This window comes from Protopterus annectens, chromosome 4.part0, assembly GCF_019279795.1.
Source record: "Protopterus annectens isolate FY-2018-M chromosome 4.part0, PAN1.0, whole genome shotgun sequence".
NCBI lineage: Eukaryota > Metazoa > Chordata > Ceratodontiformes > Protopteridae > Protopterus > Protopterus annectens.
In genome coordinates this window covers 784,235,942-784,258,049 of record NC_056733.1, presented here as the reverse complement: position 1 = coordinate 784,258,049, position 22,108 = coordinate 784,235,942, and the positions used below count along the sequence as shown (strand labels likewise).

Below are 22,108 nucleotides of genomic sequence, written 5' to 3'. Positions count from 1 at the left end.
CTCTGGCTGGGCCATTCCAAAACTTTAATTTTCTTCTGGTGAAATCATTCTTTTGTTGATTTGGATATATACTTGGGGTCATTGTCGTGTTGAAAGGTGAAGATGTTCATCGTGCATACAGCTGCAGTCATAACAGATGGGTTTTCCTGCCGTCAGGCGGGTCCTCGGTCAGCCGAATTCCAAAGTCTAGGTCCGGCGTCAGTTGTTGTCGCCTCCTCCCTGACGTCAGTGCGACAGGGGTATAAAAGAACCAGCCAACGCCATTTTCTTCAGTCTTTTTTGCCGCGTGGTGCCCAAAGCAGAAGCACTTCGCAAGTGCCAGTCGGCCAGCTCCTGAGATTACGAATATTTTGCAACCGAAGTCTTCTTGAAAGCTAAGTACCCCGTTGGGGAAACTTTTCTTGCCTCAGACCGATCTCAGACAAAGTTAAAAATTGTATTTCATCTGGGAAGCAAATACCGCATAAGGATTTTCATTCCCTCTGCATTCCTTGCTTAGGCCCAGACTACGACGTCTCGGCCTGTCGTTTTTGTGCTACATTCAACAGACGCACTATTAAGTGTCGGGCGGAGTTCGCCCAACACTATTTTGGCAAAAAGTTTAATTACATTATGTCGTCGGATACTCCGACTCCGGTTTTGAGTAAAAGGCACAAAGATAAGGACTGACATACGAGGTCCGCGACTTCTACCAACACCACGCCAAAGCCAACAACAGGTGGTCCGGTTCTCAGCGAGGCGCCTACGCAGCCCCTGACTACCGATGACACTGCATTGGCGGTGTCTTCTGTGCCCGAGGTCGCAGGCTCTTCGGCCCACGCCCCGACTACAGATACTGAAGCCACTCTTGGCGGTGAAACTCAGAATTTAGACAGGCCTGCCACTTCTCAAGGCGTCTTCAGGCCTTCCTCTTCTTTTTCCATCAAAGCTTTCACTAAGTCCAAAGCAGCCATGCATACCAAGAGACAAGCTCCACAGGGCTCCTCTCAAGGCCCCATGCCTAAAAAGCAGACGCTCAAAATGGCTGAGGATTTAATTACTCTTATCAGGGGTTCTCAAACCCCCCCCCCCCCCCCGGACAAAAGGCCCAGAGTGGAGGAAGAATCTCCTTCCTCGGACCAGGCCTCCATTATTTCAGAACATTCTGAAGACCAGGAACATACTTACTCCCCTTTTGAAGATTCTGATGCAGAGGAGTCCATTCCCTATGTCTCTCCCCCTGAGGATTACTCTTTTGGGGAAACCTTACATACCTTAAGGGAACACTTCCACTGGGAAGGCCAAGAGTACTCAGACTCCAAGAAAAGGCTTAGGGATTTCCTCTTGCTCCCTCAGCACAGGCCTCTGGCTATACCTCCTGTCTTAGACATACTAGATGATGTGTATTCAGAGGCCTGCCTTAACCCAGATTCTTTACCTCTGGCTCCAGTCAAGCCTGACAGGTATTACCGGGTTCCTGGTTCACACCAATTCCTATACAAAAGCCATGCGGCTGACCCAGAAACTATTTCACAGGGTCCCAAGGGAATTAAGGCCTCCACTGCTAAAAATCCATTACCTTCAAAGAGAGATTCCAGAGCTTTAGAAAGGTGGGGGAAAAAGGTATATGCCTCGGCCACCTTAACCATGCAGGCATTAAACTGTCAGTTCCATATGTTAAAGTACCAACAGTTTCTGTTGTCACAGTTAAAAAGCAAAGTGCCACAGCCTGAACAGCCAGACTTGAAGGAATTGCAGGATTTGTTACATAGTACAGAACAAGTGGGTAAACATACCTTGCAATGTTGTTTTGATTCTCTAGAGGCCTCATGTAGAGCTGCTATTACAGGATCAGTCATATGTAGACATGCTTGGCTCAAAGAGCAAACCTTACCAGATCATGTCAAAGCTAAATTACTAGATGCTGCTCTGCAAAAAAAATGTATTGTTTGATGTTAAAGCTGAGGAGGTACTAAAGAAAATGGAGAAAAAGGCAAAATCAATGCAAACAGTGAAATATTAACTACAGGTACAACCTCCACGTTTCAGTAGAAATTGGCCTTCAAAAAATTGGTCCTTTCCAGCCATGGACAGACCCCAAAGAGGTAGATTCAGGCGCCCAAGGGGTAGAGGGCAATCTCAAGGATCGTTTAGAGGCAGACAATGGCATGCACCTACTCAAAGAGGTGGTGAGGATAGTTCACAGCCATTCAGAAAGCAAAACCAATGACTGTCCCCTTTGCATGCCAAGCAAGGCTCAAATGGCAGCACCTTTAGGTGGAAAACTGGCATTATTTTTGGAAAATTGGCATATTGTCACCAAAGACAAATGGATCCTGGACATTATAGACAGAGGCTACAGATTCCACTTTCACACCCTTCCAAAAATGAGAGGCATGCCAAACCTGCCACACAATCAATGGGCAGAGGCACAAAAACAAATTTCAGATCTCATGGACATGAAAGCTATTCATGAGGTACCTGCACAAGAACAGGGTCAAGGTTTTTATTCCTGGTACCAAGAAAGGGCAAAGATTGGAGACCTATTTTGGACCTATCCATCCTAAACATGTTTACTCGTGCCAAAATTCAAGATGCTCACATTGCAGCAGCTTCTTCCCATGCTGGGCAAGGAGTCTTGGCTGGTAACATTGGACCTCAAGGAGGCATACCTGCATGTCCCAATCAGACAAGATTGCAGAAGATACCTCAGATTTCTTGCAGGTTCAACACATTATCAATTCTCTGCATTGCCCTTTGGCTTATCTACTGCGCCCAGAGTGTTCACGAAATGCCTGGCATCACTAATTGCCTTCTGCAGACTTCAAGGAATACAAATATACCCATATTTGGACGACTGCCTGATCCAAGTGGACAGCAAGCACATACTTCTGAAACATCTGGCGTTTGTAATGATGTTGTTGAATTCTCTGGGGTACACAGTCAACCAAAAGAAATCAAGGCTAATGCCCTTTCAAACAATAATTTTCCTGGGTGCCAGCTTGGATACAAACACCCAGATGGCCTACCTCACGCCAGAAAAACAAGGGCAACTAACTCAATACTTAAGAAAACTGGCAACTTTCACCAGGCTGACTGCAAGGAAAATCCTGCAGGCTCTGGGATTCATGGCATCTTGCATCCTACTAATCCCATGTGCAAAGCTGCATATGAGGAAACTTCAGTGGTACCTAAAAAACCTATGGTCTCAACACAGCCACAGTTTGGAAACAATAATACCACTGATTCCATGTCTTCAAAAGGAATTTCTGTGGTGGGCTCAAGCATTCCAAAGAAACACAGGTCTCCCATTCTGCAAGCCTCAAGCAAATCAAGTCATCACAACAGATGCCTTGGACTACGCCTGGGGGGTGCACATGACAGATCGGTGCATTCAGGGCATATGGTCCCAAAAAGAAAAGCACCTACACATCAATCAAAAGGAAATGCTAGCAGTAATAAATGCTATTATAGCTTTCAAAGACCTACTGCATCCAGGCCAGCTATTGATAAGGACAGACAACACCACAGTGATGTGGTACATAAACAAACAGGGAGGAACCCATTCATACCCCCTATGCAGGCTAGCCATGTCTCTTTGGAACATGGCTCTGGTATTACAAATCGAACTTCAAGCACAGTACCTGCCAGGCAAGGAAAACACACTGGCAGACAACGTAAGCAGAAATATGACAGACTCACACGAATGGAAGTTGCATCCTCAAGTTTTTTCAAAGATAATTCAAGCATGGGGAAGGCCAGACATAGATCTCTTTGCCTCCCACAGAAATCACCAATTGGCAAAATTCTACTCAAGGACCTTTCATCCACAGGCCTGGAAAGTGGACGCACTCTCTTTCAGTTGGACAACAATGACAGTTTATGCCTTTCCACCTCTTCCTCTGCTGCCCAAAGTTCTATTAAAAACCAGAGCAGACAGACCAAAGATGATTCTCATTGCTCCAGACTGGCCAAGACAACACTGGTACCCACTCCTGAGGGGCCTGACGCATTCCCCACCATGGATCCTGCCTCTAATGCCTCTTGTACTGACTCAGCATGACTTCAAAACTCTTCACAGTCAGCTGAAAACACTCAATCTAGCCGCATGGAAGATTCCTTAAAATCACAACAGACCCTACTTTCCAAGGAGGTGCAGGACGTCATCTTGGAGGCCAGAAGACCTTCTACTAGAAAAGCCTACTCCACAAAATAGAAACGTTTTTGTGCCTGGAATGAGAAAAAGGGCCAGAATCCTGTAATACTGAATTTACCTCAAATATTACAGTACCCAGCTGAGTTGCTAAGCAGTGGACTTTCATTCTCCTCCATCAAGATACATGCCTCAGCCATTTCTGCAGAATACAACACTGATCCTCCTTTATTCTCTCACCCCCTCTTAAGACAATTCCTCAGAGGGGCTAAGAATATAAAACCCCCAAGGAAACAACCAGTACCTGCTTCGGACCTCAATTTCATTCTAGAAAAACTGACCTTGCCTCCTTTTGAGCCAGCTGCTTCAACAGAACTGCAGTATTTGTCCTGGAAAACAGACTTCCTGCTGGCTATCACCTCAGCTCGCAGGGTTTCGGAACTACAAGCCCTCATGGCTGTGCAGCCTTTCATCATTTTCCATCAGGACAGAGTTTCCTTACGGACCAATCCTTCCTTTATGCCAAAGGTAGTAACCAGGGTAGCCTTGAATCAGGCTATCCACTTACCTACCTTTTACCCTAATCCTCAAAACAAAGGGGAGAGACTACTACATTCCTTGGACATTCACAGGCAGCTACGTTATTATTTGGACAGAACAAAGCCTTTCAGAAAATCAGAGCAACTCTTTGTGCCCTATGCTACAGGAGCTCAAGGGAAGCCTATTTCCAAACAGACAATCTCAAAATGGATAGCCCACTGCATACGCTTTTGTTACTCTTTTCATGGTAAAACTGTACCTGCAGGAATCAGATCTCACTCCACAAGGGCCACAGCTACCTCTTCAGCTTTCCTCGGGGGGGTTCCTACCAAAGATATTTTGGAAGCTGCCACTTGGAGTTCAGTACATACTTTCTCCAAGCACTATCACCTACCATTATACTCCAGATCTAGAGCAGGCTTTGCCACTGTAGTCTTGCAGGGCATCCTAGCTCCTCCGAGCTCCACCTAGTGCCTACCACCCCTTTTTTAGCTTTGGGATTCTACCCATCTGTTATGACTGCAGCTGTATGCACGATGAACATAGTACAGTTTTGTACCTACCATAAATGTAGATGTCCGAGTGCTAATACAGCTGCAGTCCAGGATGTTCTTCATCTCACATTGCTGCAGTCATAACCTGTGGGTAGTCCGCTGTCCTCGGTCGGCCCGAATACCAAAGTGTTAGGCTGGCGTCGGTCATGGTCGCTCAGCTCTGACGTCAGTACGCCGTGGTACTAAAGCGCATGACCGACGTCATATCCTCAGTCTTTCTTGCCGCATGGTCCGAAGCAGAAGCAGCGTTTGCAAGTGCCGTTCGGCGTCCTGAAATTTTCGTATTCTGAGTTTCAGACCGAAAACCAAGTTGGGCTAAGTACCCAGTTGGGGAATATTTTTGTCTTTTCTTGCCTCAGTTAAATCCGGATGTCAGAAAAAGTGAATAATTGTATTTCTTGTGGGAAACAGATACCTCATAGGGATTACCACTCTCTCTGTATTCCTTGCTTGGGGCCTGAGCACGACGTAGTCGGGTGTCGCTTTTGTGCTAGATTTAATAAGCACACCATTAAACGTAGGGTAGATTGCGCTAGGCTTGTCTTGAAGCGGTGTAATTACAATATGCCGCCGGATCCTCCGGCCGCTACCGCTAAGAAGCGCAAGGAAAAATCGTTAAAGTCCAAGCAGGATGAGTCGTCCGTTCCAGACGCCGGTTCTTTAGAAACTATGGTGGAATCTGTGGATCCAGCCGAGGTTTCAGCTGAGTCTCAGGGGGAGCCTTTAATTTTGCAAGATGTGGCCTCTCAGGAGTCGGGTCAGGCTGAGGGGGCCTCTCAGGTTGCTGTACTCCCTTCTTTGCATAAGGTGGTTAGGCCTTCCCCTTCTGTCTCTAAGGTACCTTCCAAGGTCAGGCCTAGTTTGTCTTCCTCTGGCGTCAGTCCTAGTTCTGCAGGTTCTGTACTTAAAAAACACATGCTTAAAATGGCAGAAGATTTGATTACTTTAATCAGAGGTTCTATGCCCCCTCCAGATAAAAGGCCTAGGGTGGAGCCAGAGGTGGAAGGTTTGGAACATTCTTCAGATTATTCAGAGTCTTCGGCTGAAGACATTCAGGATTTTCCTCCTTATTCTGATTCAGACGCAGAGGATTCTAGTCCTTCTGCTTCTCCTCCAGAGGATTTCTCTTTTTCAGAAACCCTGCATTCTATGAGGGAGCATTTTAAATGGGAAGGTCAGGATTTCTCAGATTCCCGAAAGAGGCTTAGGGAATTCTTGTTTTTACCACAACATAGGCCCTTGGCTATACCCCCTGTTTTGGAGGTTGTTCAGGATGTTTTCTCCGAGGCTTCCCTTAATCCACACTCTTTGCCTCCTGCCCTGGTTAAACCAGATGGGTATTACAGAGTGCCAGAGGCTCATAAATATTTGTATAAGAGCCCAAGGGCTGACCCAGAAACTATTAGCCAGGGACCTAAGGGTGTCAGAGCTTCTGTTGTAAAGAATCCAGTTCCTATGGATAAAGATTCTAGAGCTTTGGATAGGTGGGGTAAAAAAGTGTATACCTCTTCCACTCTAGCAATGAGGGCTTTGAATTGCCAGGTTCATATGCTGAAGTACCAGAATTTTCTCCTTACTCAGTTAAAATCTAAGGTAGATGCTTTGGCAGAGGGCATAGAGTGTACGGAATTACAGGATTTGGTTCATGCCTCTGATCAGGTGGGTAAGCATTCTTTGCAGTGTGGTTTCGATGCTTTACAGGCTTCTTCCAGGGTGGCTGCCACTGGATGAGTTATTCGTAGGCATGCCTGGCTTAAGGATCAGAACTTGTCAGAGCATGTTAAAGCTCAAATTTTGGATGCTCCCCTTCAGTCTGAAGTTTTGTTTGGTTCTCCTGTGGAGTCAGTCTTGAAGAAAATGGAAGACAAAGCTAAGTCTATGCAGACTGTTAAGGATTTTTTGCAGGTGCAGCCCCCTAAGTTTAGCAGAAATTGGCCTACTAAGGGATGGGCTTATCCTTCTTCTGATTTACAGTCTAGGGGCAGATCTAGACGTGGTAGGGGCAGAGCTCAGGGTTCTTTCAGGCCTAGGACGTGGAGTTTCCCCTGCACAATCTACAGGTGAGGGCAGGGGCCAGTTCTTTCGTAAACAGACCCAATGACCTGCATCTTCAGCTGCCAGATCCTTCCTGTCTGGCAGCTCCTCTGGGAGGAAAGTTGGCACTCTTCAGGAAAAATTGGCTTTTAGTCACCCGGGACAAATGGGTGTTGGACATTATAGACCGAGGCTACAAGTTTTATTTCCACACATTGCCTCCTTTCAAAGGCATGCCAGACGTTCCTCCTCAGCAAAGGGTGGAGGCTCACAAACAGATTTCTTTACTTCTTCAAATGGGGGCTATACAGCAGGTCCCTCTGTCAGAAGTGGGCCTAGGATTTTATTCTCACCTGTTTCTTGTACCAAAGAAAGGAAACACTTGGAGGCCAATTCTGGATTTGTCTATCCTCAACACATACCTGGACATTCCAAAATTCAAAATGTTGACTTTGCAACAACTTCTGCCTCTGTTAGGCAAAGATCACTGGATGGTAACTCTGGATCTCAAAGAGGCTTATCTTCATATTCCTATCAGGCCCAGTTGCAGGAGATTCCTGCGTTTTCGGGCTGGGACTTTACATTATCAGTTCTCTGCATTGCCCTTTGGCTTATCTACTGCGCCCAGGGTGTTCACAAAGGTTCTGGCTCCGGTGATAGCCTTCTTAAGGTTAAGAGGAATACAAATTTATCCTTATTTGGATGATTGCCTGATTCTTGCTCAAGACAAAGACAAGCTACTTCACCATCTACAGTATGTTATGGCAGTGTTAAGGTGCCTAGGGTATTCTGTGAACGAAACAAAGTCCAGTCTAGTACCCTCTCAGTACATGTGCTTTCTGGGTGTGAGACTGAATACAGCCTCTCAGATGGCTTTTTTGACCCCGGACAAGCAAAGAAATCTTACCCTTTACTTCCAACAATTATCTCTACGGTCCAGGCTGACTGCAAGGACAGTCCTTCAAGCCTTGGGGTTCATGGCATCTTGTATTCTGGTGCTTCCCAATGCCAAACTGCATATGAGGAAGCTACAATGGTATCTCAAAAGTGTATGGACTTAACACTGCCACGATTTGGACACTGTCATTCAGATAATACCTTGCATTCAAAAGGAATTTTTGTGGTGGGCTCAGGAATGTCACCTAAACAAGGGACTCTCTGTGACCCGACCAGAGGCGAGTCAGATCTTAACGACAGATGCCTCAGACAAGGCTTGGGGAGCACACCTCAATGGAAAATGGGTTCAAGACACGTGGCCTGCCAGACTTCAACATTTGCATTATCAACTTGAAGGAGATGTTAGCAGTCCAATTTGCATTGATGGCTTTCAAGGATCTACTTCATCCAGGACAAGTGTTGATTCAAACAGACAACACAACTGTCATGTGGTACATCAACAACCAAGGGGGAACCCATTCGTGCACCTCACTCTTCAGGTAAGGTTTCTGCCAGGTGCACAGAACTCCTTAGCGGATGTTTTGAGCGGACAGATGGTGGATCCCCACGAGTGGAAATTGGATCCTCAGGTATTTCGACAGTTGACAGTGATTTGGGGGACTCCAGACATAGATCTGTTCGCTTCTCCACTAAATTTCCAGTTGCCAAAGTTTTGCACAAAGATGTTTCATCCAAAAGCTTGGAAAGTGGATGCTCTATCATTCAGTTGGAACAATCTTCACGTCTATGCCTTTCCTCCTCTGCCTCTCCTTCCCAAGGTGCTTTTGAAGGTCAGACAGGACAAGCCCTCCATGATTCTAATAGTTCCAGATTGGCCGCGGCAGCACTGGTACCCTCTGCTGAGGAGTTTAGTACGGGAGCCTCCTTGGCCTTTGACATCAATTCCACACCTTTTGTCCCAGGCAGGCAATCATTTCCTCAATGTCAGGATACAGTCCCTGCATCTGACAGCCTGGCATATTCTGTTCTAGAACCTGGAGGATCACAGCTTCCTCAACAAGTTTTGGATGTCATTTTGGAGGCCAGAAGACCTAGTACAAGGAAAGTTTATGCTGATAAATGGAGGAGATTTTTTATTTGGAGCAAAGCAAAGAGCTTTGATGTTTCAGGGCCTAATTTGAGTGTTTCACTTCAGTATCTTACAGAATTATTAGACAAGGGTTTGTCTTTCTCCTCTGTAAAAGTTCATGCTGCAGCCATTTCTGCTCACTATGACTGTGACCCACCATTATTCTCTCATCCTTTGTTTAAGCAATTTCTTAGAGGGGCAAAGAACATAAGACCCAGCGTAGAGCTCCTACTCCTTCCTGGGATCTCAATTTTGTGTTGGAAAAACTCACTTTACCTCCTTTTGAACCTGCAGCTACATCTGAGTTGAAGTTTTTGTCTTGGAAGACTGCTTTTTTGTTGGCAATTACGTCTGCTAGAAGGGTATCTGAATTACAGGCTCTAATGGCAGTTGAACCCTTCCTAATTTTTCATAAGGATAGGGTATCCCTGCGTACTAACCCTACTTTTATGCCTAAAGTGGTTTCAAATGTGGCCTTGAACCAATCTATTCATTTGCCTACATTTTATGCTGATCCCCAAAATAAAGGGGAGAAAATTTTGCACTCTTTGGATATTCACAGGCAGTTGCGTTATTATTTGAGCAGAACTAAAGGGTTCAGACAGTCTCAACAGTTGTTTGTTTGTTTTGCTTTGGCCTCTCAGGGGAAACCTGTTTCAAAACAAACTATTTCTAAGTGGATTGGCCATTGTGTTGCTTTTTGTTATTCTCATCATGGTAAGGAGATTCCGGCTGGAATCAGACCTCATTCCACTAGGGCTACTGCCACTTCTACTGCTTTTTTAAGGGGTGTAGCTACAAAAGATATTTTGGAGGCTGCTACTTGGAGTTCAGTGCACACTTTTTCTAAACATTACCATCTCCCTCTTTATTCCAAATCTAGGGCTGGGTTTGCCACTGCAGTTTTACAGGGCATGTTAGCAGCTCCCAATGCTTTATGATTTTGCCAACCTCCCTTTACCTTTGCTTTGGGATTCTACCCACAGGTTATGACTGCAGCAATGTGAGATGAAGAACATAGTACAGTTTTGTGCCTACCATAAATGTAGATGTTCGAAGATCCACATTGCTGCAGTCCAATTTACCCTCCCTCCTTCCCCTCTGTAGTTTGGAGTGGTTGTGTGGTTTGAGTTGTAAATATTGTTTGTACATAGGTGTTTGGAGGTTTTCCGTTTTTGGCTATGGCCTTTCTTTTTAGGGCCTTCTGACATCTGGGGCAAGAAAGACTGAGGATATGATGTCGGTCATGCGCTTTAGTACCACGGCGTACTGACGTCAGAGCTGAGCGACCATGACCGACGCCAGCCTAACACTTTGGTATTCGGGCCGACCGAGGACAGCGGACTACCCACAGGTTATGACTGCAGCAATGTGGATCTTCGAACATCTACATTTATGGTAGGTACAAAACTGTACTTTTCCCTCCCTCCTTCCCCTCTTGGGACAGGCCTAATGGCTAACACCTCCTCATACAACCTGATTGGGGTATTCTTTTATGGTGTATTTTCTTGCAACTACTGTTTTTGAATATATTGCATTTCATTATTACATAAATTTATGTATTGCCTTCCTTCTGGGGGCACCTGACATCTGGGGCAAGAAAAACTGAAGAAAATGGCTTTGGCTGGTTCTTTTACACCCCTGTCGCATTGACATCAGGGAGGAGGCGACGACAACCGACGCCGGACCTAGACTTTGGAATTCGGCCGACCGAGGACCCACTTGACGGCAGGAAAACCCATGTGTTATGACTGCAGCTGTATTAGCACTCGAACATCTACATTTATGGTAGGTACAAAACTGTACTTTCCTCTTCATCTTCAGCTTTCTAGCAGTTGCCTGAAGGTTTTGTGGCAAAAGTGACTGGTATTTGGAACTGTTCAAAATTCCCTCCACCTTGACTAAAGCCCCCAGTTCCAGCTGAAGAAAAGCAACTCCAAAGCATGATACTTCCACCACCATGCTTCACCACGGGGATGGTGTTCTTATGGTGATGCAAAGTGTTGTTTTTGCACCAAATGTACCTTTTAGAATTGTGGCCAAAAAGTTCAACCTTGGTCTTATCAGACCATAATGCATTTTCCCACATGCTGTTGGGAGACTTGATGTATTGGTTGGCAAATTTTAGCCAGACCTGGATGTTTTTCTGTGTAAGAAAAGGCTTCCGTCTTGCAACCCTACCCCATAGTCCAGACATATGGAGAATACAGGAGATTGTTGTCACGTGTAGTACACAACCAGTACTTGCCAGAAATTCCTTCAGCTCCTTCAGTGTTGCTGTAGATCTCTTGGCAGCCTTCCTGACCAGTTTTCATCTTGTCTTTTCATCAATGTTGGAGGGACATCCAGTTCTTTGCAACGTTACTGTTGTCCCATATTTTCTCCACTTTTTGATGACTGTCTTCACTGTGTTCCACGGTATATTCAATACTGTGGAAATTTTTTGTACCCTTCTCGTGACTGATACCTTTCAACAATGAGATCCCTTTGATGCTTTGTAAGCTCTCTGCGAACCACAACTTTTGCTGTAGCAGGCAACTGAGTAAATGTCAGGAAAATCATGCTAGGACAGCTGAACTTTATTTGCGGTTAATCAGAGTCTCTTTAATTGATGGCAGGTGTGTACCCAAGAAGACTGAATGCTGTAATAAAATCAAAAGGTGCTTCAACAAAGTATTAGTTTAAGGGTGTGCACAGTTATGCAATCAGCTTATTGTACGTTTTTGATTTTTTATATTTTTCCCCTAACAGATTTGTTTGTTTTTCAATTGAATTGTACAGGTTATAGGTCACATTAAAGGTGGGAAAAGTTTTGAAATTATTTATTGTGGTCTCATTTTTTATATCACAAAAATCTGACATTTTAACAGGGGTGTGTACACTTTTTATGTCCACTGTAACTGAGAACATGTTTTTTTTGGGAGTGTAACGAGATGGCAGATTTAAAAAATTTCCTACAGAGTACTCTGTCAGAAATATTGTAGGAGCAAATGGCCATAACTAAGAAAATTGTTGTTTTTAGCTGGGACACGGGGTCTGAATTGCTTAGATATAGTAAGGCTTTACTATGTTGAATGCTATTGACCGTTAAAAAACAAGTATTAGAAAATGGAAATCAATATCTAAACCAACTGTAATTGAAATACTGTATGTTGTAAAGGAGATAAAAGAACTAGAGATGGGCTTTCTACAATAGGGAAGGAGCAACTTCTATAGAAATAGATGGAATTTGTGGAAGCAGTAACTGCAGGGTACTGTTCAGGAAGAGGAGTGAGGTTTTAGGAAAGGCAGGTTTGTCTAATGATGGAGTGAATGGTAATTGTTAAAAAGAAAAATAACGTATGTAAAGTATAATACATGGAAATGAAAATGTTAATATGATTTATATTCTTTTATGTTAATGTATGTGTGCATATGTCTTAAATTATTAAATACAAGTCTTAAAAAAAAAGAGTCAACAGGTACAAATAAGTAACCAAGAAAAGAGTCATAGATATGCAACTAAATCAAGACAGATTAGATTTTTTATGTAAATGTTCGCACAAATATTGCATCTGAATTTGTCAATTTTCATGTAATCCTTAGTGGATGGGTTTGATTCTGATCACTCAGCACCAACTCTGCCTCTTGCGAACACCTAAAACTCTCAAGCTTCCCCCTTTATCCATAATGCACCTGGTTGAATATCCCAGATCTCATTTGCCACTTTCAGCTTCAGACATGGTTCTTGACTTCACTCTCGAAAGTTATTTAAATAAGTGAATTTTTGGATAGTTTTTCTTTATATTTTTCTCCCCCTTTCTAAGTAATTTCATTTTTAGTTCTTTCGCACCTTTTTGACACTTATTCACTTCCACTTTTCCATACTTATTATACCCTATACCCTTGTGGTAATCACTGTTACATACCATAGTTGGTATTCCCTATTCCCTTTTCTGTTACCCCCCCCCCCTTTTTACCTTTCATTAAAAAAAAAAGTCTTTATCTTAACATTCTTCCTTCCTGTAGGTGTGTGTGTGTGTGTGTGTGTGTGTGTGTGTGTGTGTGTGTGTGTGTGTGTGTGTGTGTGTGTGTGTGTGTGTGCTGACTTGTCTTTCCCATGCTTGTTGTGGCAGAGAAAGACAGAGAAAGAGAAAACCCCTGCTGGCTTTCAAAAGTGTGCAAAGTGCTCTATAGCTTAGTCAGATCAGCACTTGCTTTGTGTGTTTTGTTTAGGTCCCCACCGCTTGCAAGAAGATTGCTCCATCTGCCACTCTTTTAGCCATAGGGCTCTAGTGGAGTGCAGAAATAAGTTGCTTCTGAAAGGCTTGCTCCCCTCCTCCTTCGGTGAGGCTATCTCTGGGTATCTCTCAAAAGATTCTACAAAATCAAAATCTAAGTCTAAATCTTCTAGGTCCAACCATGCTTTTTCCTTCTCTTCTTTGAGATCATCGAAGAAGAAAAGTAGCTCCTCAGTGTCGATACCTTCCTCGGCTCCGAGTACTAAGAAACCAAAACTGTTGGTTCCAACTGCTATGTCAGAATACACAGCTAAACAGAGAGTGCCGTCAGTTCCTTCAGTCCCGTCTTCAGGAAAAGTAATGGCTTCGACACTGTCTACTTTGGTGCCAACTAGGGAATTTATAATTATACCCAGGTCCAGATAGTCACCTTCAGTTTACCCTTTTCTGGATCGTCTGCCATCCACCTTCCTGGACCGACCCTCTTCACCTACAAAGTCCACTCATTCTTCCAGAAGCTTTACCAAGGAAGAGCTGCAAAGAGTGGTGAGAAAAATTCTCTGGCAGCAAGGAGTCACTGGGACCTCTAAGCCTCTTACCCCATCAGGTCAGGGACCTTCTACTCCACCCCTCCAAGCACCTTTCCTCCTCTGACTTCTAATGCAAGTTCAGGGACCTTGGTTCTGAGTTGCCTGGCACCGACTGCCTCTGCTCCAAAGTGGTTCTCTTGTTCGGCGCCAATTGCGACTCTGAGTTCTGTGGCTCAGTCAGAACCAGAGACCTCCCGGAGCAGTACCTGTCCTGCTGGTTCCAAGGAGTTTGATTCAACCCAAATTTTTCAGAGTCGTCTCTCCTCCTCGGAGCCTCAGCACGGATCAGCTTGGCTCCAGCTTCTGCTTTGGGAGATGTCTGCCCTAGTCGGGGGAAGACTGTGGTGTACCAACCACTGTTCTTTCAGGCCCGGACTCTCTTTCTACTGCAGGTGGATCGGCTTTTAAAGCAATATAAAGGGCTTTGTCTGTTCCAAGTGTTCCAAGACACCAGTTGCCCCCCCCCCCCAAGAGCAACCTGCTGAGTTACTTCTAGCTTTAGAGTTTCACCCACTTTCTCCAGCTGGACAGTGGGTGTCAAGGTCTCAGGGTACCCCACATTTGGGAACATCATCTTCCAACACCTCAGAGCTGCCCGCTGAGGAGGTTCCCCAGAAGAAGAAGCGTAAGTAGAAACACATTGATTTCCCTGAAGAATCATGCAGCAAAGACACAGATTTCGATGAGGGCAAAGGATCCCCACGATCACCTCCTGAAGATGTCTCCTTTGGAGACATCCTGGAAATTTTGAAATTGAGAGTTTGTTGACAGTCCAGCATTCCTGGGCCGGTGGAATCTGTATACCTGCAGGCCTTTGGCACTCAACTGTGTACCTCCTGGGTGAGCCCGCCTGCTGACAAGCTCATTGAATTGATCTCTCAGCGGGCGTGGAAGGACCCGAAGACTATTGAGCCAATACCCTGGAGACCAGACAAAATTATTACTGCACCCTCAGACAAACCTTTCTGGACCAAGAGCTGGCTAACTGCGTTTCCTTTGTCTACACCAAGTCAGATGTTATGGTTACAACCCCCCAAGGCTCATTCCACAAGGGTGGTAGCTACTTCAGCCGATTTTCAAGCTAGGGCATCCATGGGCTACATATGTGCAGCATCAACATGGGCTAAACCCCATACCTTTATTACTCATTACAAATTAGATTTGGTATCCAGGGGTAGAGCATCATTTGGCTCAATGGTGCTAAGGAACATCCTTCCTTAATCCACCCAGGAAAAAAGGTAGCTAGGGACTCTGTCCCATTCATTGAGGATTACATGAAAATTGACAACTTCAGATAAAGAAGTTATGTACTCACCATAACATTCCATATGAGTTGTTGATTTTCATGTATTCTTATTTCCCTACCCTCCAACCCATACCAAATTCTTCTGGAAGAATGAGTGGTTTCTCTCCTCTTTCACAATCTTTTTTTTTTTTTTTTATTACAGTGCTGACAGATCCAGACATAGTCTCCTTTGGGAATATGGAAATCTCCTTTCCTTCTACTTCTTCTTATTATTCTATCAGCAGACTTAATCTGAGGTATTTGCCCAGGTGTATTATGGGTAAATGGGGAAGCTCAAAAGTTTGAGGTGTCCACGAGCTTTTAACAAGTGGTCAAGTCAGATCCAAGGGATTGGAAACTAACCCTTCCATTGAGGATACATGAAAATCAACAACTCAGATGGAACATTATGGTGAGTATTTCACTTATTTATATCCTATGAGACTTGAAAAAATATTTCAGCAGAGGATGTGATGGCTCAGAAAGAGATTCTTAGGAGCTTGTATTTTAGGGAAGTATTGAGTTGCTTCAGTGCAAAATGACTTAAATAATATTTTAAGTCTTAGACTTTGAAGAAAATGTAATCTCAATATAGAGAGAATTTCGTTAAGCAAGTATACAGTAACATAAAAGAGGTGAAAACATTTCTTTAGTGTTGATAGTAACACTGATGAAAGCTCCCTGTCTTGACACCTTGAACTGTTGGTGAACTCATCTTTGTCTATTTGGACTTTATTACCAGTTCAAGGTGTCAAGACAGGGAGCCTTCGTCAGTGTTGTTACAAGGCTTTGAGTGGCTCTTTATGGTGTTGATAGTAGCTAAGAAAGCTGTAAGCTCAAAACAGAAAACCAAAGACAAACCATCAGTAAGAGAGGTGAAAAAGCTGATAGAGATTATGAAACTGAGAACTATCAGAAATCATAAAAGAATTCCATTGTCATAAATGTGCTGTATGGGATTTTGTAATTGTAATTGAGCTTGAAGTGATTTTGACATGGAACAAAGTTCCTAGGGTGTGGCTCTGTTTAGTAAAGTAGGCTGACGTACAAGGTGCGAAGCCACTGGTCCAGTTGTCAACGGTTTTTAATATTGTGAAAATAAAACAATATGATCATTAGTTAATTCCCAATCTGAAATTATGTTGTAAAACAAAAAATTGTGTGTTTAACTTTTTTTGTTTAATTAGCCTCCTAATGTTCAGGATTAAATGAAGAGCAATGTTAAACTAACCCTGAGATTAAGATCGAGTAGTTGATTGTGACTTTTGGATGTAAATGCTTAGCAATGGCAAATTATAAGTGTGTAAGAACTGATTTGTCTGTTATGAGGTAAGTTTATTAGTATTGTATAAAGGAATTTTATTTCATTTTGGAAGATCTAAGTTATGTTTGGCAAAAATTGAGGAATGTAACATTGAGTTAATTTTTTCATCTAGGTACTTGGCGATACCATTCCAGTTGACATCAGTCTTAATTATTGTGTCTCTCTTTTCATCAGCATGTGTACTTTTAGCAAGCCTAGGTTTCCCTTTAACTCATAAAACAACCAATAATACCTGACACTAGCTTCTCCAAACACTCCACACTCAACCTGATTATTACAAACATATTACTCAATCTCCAAATTAAGCATTCTGCCACCATCAAGTGACCACTTCCCAGTCACCTTTACAGTTGTCAACCATCCTATAAAACTGCTACCAATGTTAAAAACCTTCAAAAAACAGAGTAGCACTAATATTGATACTCAGAACCTGTCTCACAGCCCACAACTGGAACCATGTACTCTCTTTACATGACTCAAATGCAGCAGTTGTAAGCCTAAGCAACTTTCTACTACAGCTGCAAGACAAATTTTTCCCACGTATCCACAGGTTTTATAAACCCATCAAAACTGAAAGGCTATCCTCTGAACTCAAACATCAAACATCTTTTAACTCTAAGGGTTGAATCAGGGTAAAAATGAAAACAAACTCCCACAACTGATAACTGAACCTCCTTTATAGTCTTATGTAACTTAGCCAAGAAGCCCATCTGAAAGTGTAAAAGAAATTCCCAAACAAAGAAACAATTTGCTTTCTTGCATTCCCTCGAACACTTTTGGAAAAAGGTTAATTTTTTTTATTGGAGGAAAACCTCCTCATGATACCCTGTCTACAAAAAAATGTTCATTGTGGTACAACACAACTTTCTCCAGAAGATTTTCTTAAAGAATTTAACAATCGCCCATCAATAAACTTCTCACATCCCACAGATATGCACTGTCCACCCCCACCACAATTCATCTCCCTCTTCTGCTTCAAATGCATATGTCACAAAGAAGTCGCTATTGTACTTGAAAATCTTTCCACTGATACTGCCTTGGATCTGATAGTATAAACCTCCGATTCATATATCACTGCAGAGATCATTTTATGTTTTGTTGTCATCCCCATGTATAGTCTGTGTCTCACAAAAAATGTTATGCTACAGATGTGAAAAACTGCTCTAACTGAACCTCTCCCAAAGCAAACAAACCCAAAAGATACCTGCCATCTCCAGCCAGTCTTTATCCCCCTAATTCTTGGCAAACTTCTAGAAATTATAGTCTACATCCATCTCTCTCTCTCTGACCAGCAGTGCCACCTGCTGTCCTCCAGACAGCATGGATTCTGGCCTGGACAAGGTACTGTGGCAGCACTTTGGTCCCAAACTGATTACATCCTGCAAAACTCTGATAGTGGCCTCCTTACTGGTACCCTACTTATTGACCTGAAAAATGCATTTGATCACCGTGACCACTATCCTCTCTAAAACAAACTAATTGAAATTGGTGTCAGTCAGATGCCACTCCTTGGTTTAAAAACGTTCTCACTGACAGACACTTCACAGTTAAAATAGGATCTTCCCAATCAGAATCTGCACCTATTACCAAAGGTGTTCCACGAGGATCCATGCTTTCCCCCTCCTCTTCTCCATATTTATCAACAAATTTCTTTGTGATCTCACCCATTTATTTATTCTGTATGCTAAAGACATTGTCATTCACTGATCAGGTCACTCTCACACCAATTCCGTACATCTCCAGTCAGATTAAATGAGCTCCATCAGTGAGTCATAAACCACAAACTACTTCTCAACCCCACCAAGATTAAAACTATTCTTTTTGGAATGCCAAAGAAAATTCACCAAGCACCTGATTCATTAACTGTCTTTGACTTACACAGCCATTCCATAGAGACAACATCCACCTACAAATACTTAGATGGCTCGATCAGTCACTTAACTTCTATTTCCACATAGAGAAGGTGATTAGTAAAAAAACTTCCTACTCTTCTGGCCAAAAAGATCTCCACTTTCTATACCAACCAGACAGAGCAGCCACTGGCAAAGGAGTTCTCCTTTCTCAACTTGAATACAGGCTCCCAATTTTGGCTTCTTCCTCCAAGAAAAGTATTGCCACACTTTGGATTATCTCTTACAGCATCTGCTGATTCATTACAAACTCGCTTCACTGTGGGCATCACTGTAGAATCCTAGAAAAAGCCAAATGGATACCCATAAAACAAAAATCTATATAATTTTTCAGATCCGAACTTTACAATCTACTCCAGCTCCACACATTTAATCCCCTTGCAGCTAGACTGCAAGAAAAAACAACCTCATGCAACCTGAGGCACTACTCACAAGTCGCATCAATTCTCATGATCCCTAGAACCAAACTCCACAGCACTTGCTCATGCCTTCTCCTCTCAAGCACCTACTCTTTGGCTAGCTAACCCCATTGAAGTAAAGCAGTGGTGCACAACCTACTGTTTACAGACTACAAGTTATGAACAACAAAGAATAGTTACTTCTGCAGCTAAAATTGGAGTAAGGTATAGCATTTGTTTCACTTTTTAAAAAAAAATTTGGTTACTGTCTGAGGGCCGGATGGTATTGCGTCGAGGGCCGGATTTGGTCCCGGGGCCGGACGTAGTGCACCACTGATGTAAAGGAAATCAACACTTATTCATTCAAGTCAAACACTCCTGTTTCATCACAGGACATATCACCTAACCTATACACTTTCCAAGTTTCTTTTCCTCTCTTAAGATTCACTGAAGATTTGACCCACTTTAGAAACTAATACATACATTAGACATGCATATATGCATTTTTTTCTATGTAGTTTAGACTACTCAGTTATTACTTACATTTCTCTATTTTTTGTTTGTGAAATGTTTTGTATTTCACCCATATGAGCCTGAAATTGGTCAATATTGATCAGTGTACTACCCTGGTAAACAAATAAAAATAAATAGATAACAGTTTGTGCCACAAATGCACTGTTTTCTCTGAATATTAGTAGTGAGGGTTTTGTTACCAACTGCACAATAACAACATGATGCACAAGTACACATTAACAGTAGGGTGTCCAACTTCCAAAAACTCCTTAGGAGATCTGCAGGTCTGATGAATGCTCTCCTGCCAATACTTTTGTAACATTTAAGTTGCGTACCATTTAAAAATATATTGGCATCTGCTGTGAAAGTTGACTTGCTAGAACATGGGTTCAGAAACTGTAATTATCACTGGAAAAATAGAGAAATAAGACAGATAAAGTGAAACATACAAGTTCTTAGTAAGGGTTTATTTGTTTTTCTCTTTAACAGATCCTGAACTGGTGCTGCCCACAATTCGCAGTGCTGTGGAGAAGCAGTTAAACTTGATTGCCCTTGGAAAGGCTGATTTCAAGCAGGTGCTTGAGCACACCTTGAACATATTCAAGCGGAAGTTTCACTACTTTGTTGACTCTATTGGTGGTAATGTATCAATGTACAGTTCACAATTAAATGTAAGCTAATCTTATGTAATGCCTTATAGTGCTTTAGAGATCCATCAGTATGTCATTTTCAGTTTGGCAAGGCAGACAGCAGCGAGCACCATATTTAGTAGTATGGAATGAAACATCTCTGTGGAATAGTGTATTTTGTAAACATTTTATTCATGTGTCTAAGAAAGGGTAAAGGATAATGTTAGATCTGATGTCCTATCCAGTCTTTTATGATGATATTGCTATATGACAATGAACCTAAGGCATGTTTGTCTGAAGCATACACATCCATCCATCCACAACCCCTTTTTTCCTCATTTTTATACATGGGGTCAGGGTGTCACTTCAATAGTGACAATCATCTAGAGCCAAAGTAAGCATATGATGGTCTCAGAATCAGTTAAGGTGTGTTTGTGGAACAAGAAAATGACAATTTTGTTCACTTTTACTACTTTAAAGCTATTCAGTACAACAGTCATTGAAAGATCCTGCGGTACCTGTTGTAGATTGTTCTCAGATAAGGTTTCCCAAAAGTCTTTTTAGTTAATACAGGAATTATTTCCTCACCTTGATGAAATGGACAGATACAACTGCTCCCCCATATACTGTCTGCTACATTTTGCAGTCATTGTGAAGTTTGATTTTGTTCATTTATTTGGTAGCAGTGAGGATTCTGGTCTAAAGATCCATTTCATCTGCAGTCCATTGTAGAGAAAAAAAAAACATGTAAACAGAATAGTTCATAAGATTAATGTCAGTGACAGCAAAAATGATGTTAAGAAAGGCAAAGCAGAACTTGGCAGTTGTAGAAATACCATCCATCTATAACTGCATGTATTCAGTAAGTTTAATACCTCTTTATATGATTAACTATATTTACAGGATAAGTATTGCAAAGTGTAAAAGTAAGTGTTGTCAAAGTGAGTGCTTACCATGTTAGGAATTGCAATTCAGACAGCGAGAGAGAAATAAGAAAAGTGGGTTTTAGTGAAGTTGGTAGTGTTGACAAACATCCTTGAAATATTTCAGGTAGACTAGTATTATGTTTTTAAACTTTGAGAGTTGATTGGCATTTCTGTGTTCTCTAGGCAGTGAATTTCAAATGGGTAGAGATACTTTACAGAAATGTGTTAGAACAATATGTAGACCAAATGGCAGCCTTTGCACTGTAGTTTTGCTTTCTCTGAGGTCTGTGGGGGTGAAGTGGTGACTAAGATGTTTATAGTTTGTTGTAGAGTTAAGGAGGGGATATTCCTTTCAGTTAGTCTCAGAATGTGTAGCTTTAGCATTAAAAGACAGTGGTGCACCCTATATTCTGAAAAGAAATTAAGAGGAAAAATTTTATTTAAAATAATTTGTAACGATGTATTATGAGAATGTAGCACACCTTTCATTCATTTTCTAGTAGCCACATTATCTTATTCAGGATGATGGGAAGCCAAAGGCTATCCCAGTTCTGGAGGCTGTAAAATTACAGGACATGCTAGTAAGTGTATGTACATATGGGTCTACTTCACATAACCAAACGGCCACATCACTGACGTTCATTTCGCCAAGACGAAAGGACCGACAACCCAGAAGACTGACATCCAGAAAGTACAGTTGTGTACACTTACCGTAAATGTAGATATTCAAGTGTATTCACTGTTGCAGTCATCACCTGTGGGTTATCCCTACTGTGGTAGCCCTCGGCCAACCCGAATACCAGAGTCTATGTTTTTCTGTGTAAGCTGCTGCCGCTTGCTGTCTGACGTCAGGTCATCAGTGCTGTAAAGGAAGGCAGCCGATGCCATTTCATTAGTTTTTCTTGCCTTAACCAGTCAGAGGCCGCAGTAAATATGGTAAAGTGGTCCTTGTGGCTAAAAGCCACCATTAGCAACTTATGTCTCCCTAAAGAAAGAAGATATAAGGGGGGAGGATGGTGGGAGACCA

At 42.6% G+C, this 22,108-nt stretch overlaps 1 protein-coding gene across 4 annotated transcripts in view; it reads left to right on the top strand.

Annotated features, from left to right (window-relative positions):
* TOP3B (DNA topoisomerase III beta) overlaps nucleotides 1-22,108 on the top strand; it is a 1,356,925-nt gene that overhangs the window by 1,035,771 nt on the left and 299,046 nt on the right. For all 4 annotated transcript variants that reach the window (XM_044068737.1, XM_044068738.1, XM_044068739.1 and 1 more), the window contains one exon: nucleotides 20,016-20,165. In XM_044068737.1, the coding sequence (XP_043924672.1) occupies nucleotides 20,016-20,165 (150 nt within the window). The remainder of the gene's footprint in view (nucleotides 1-20,015; nucleotides 20,166-22,108) is intronic.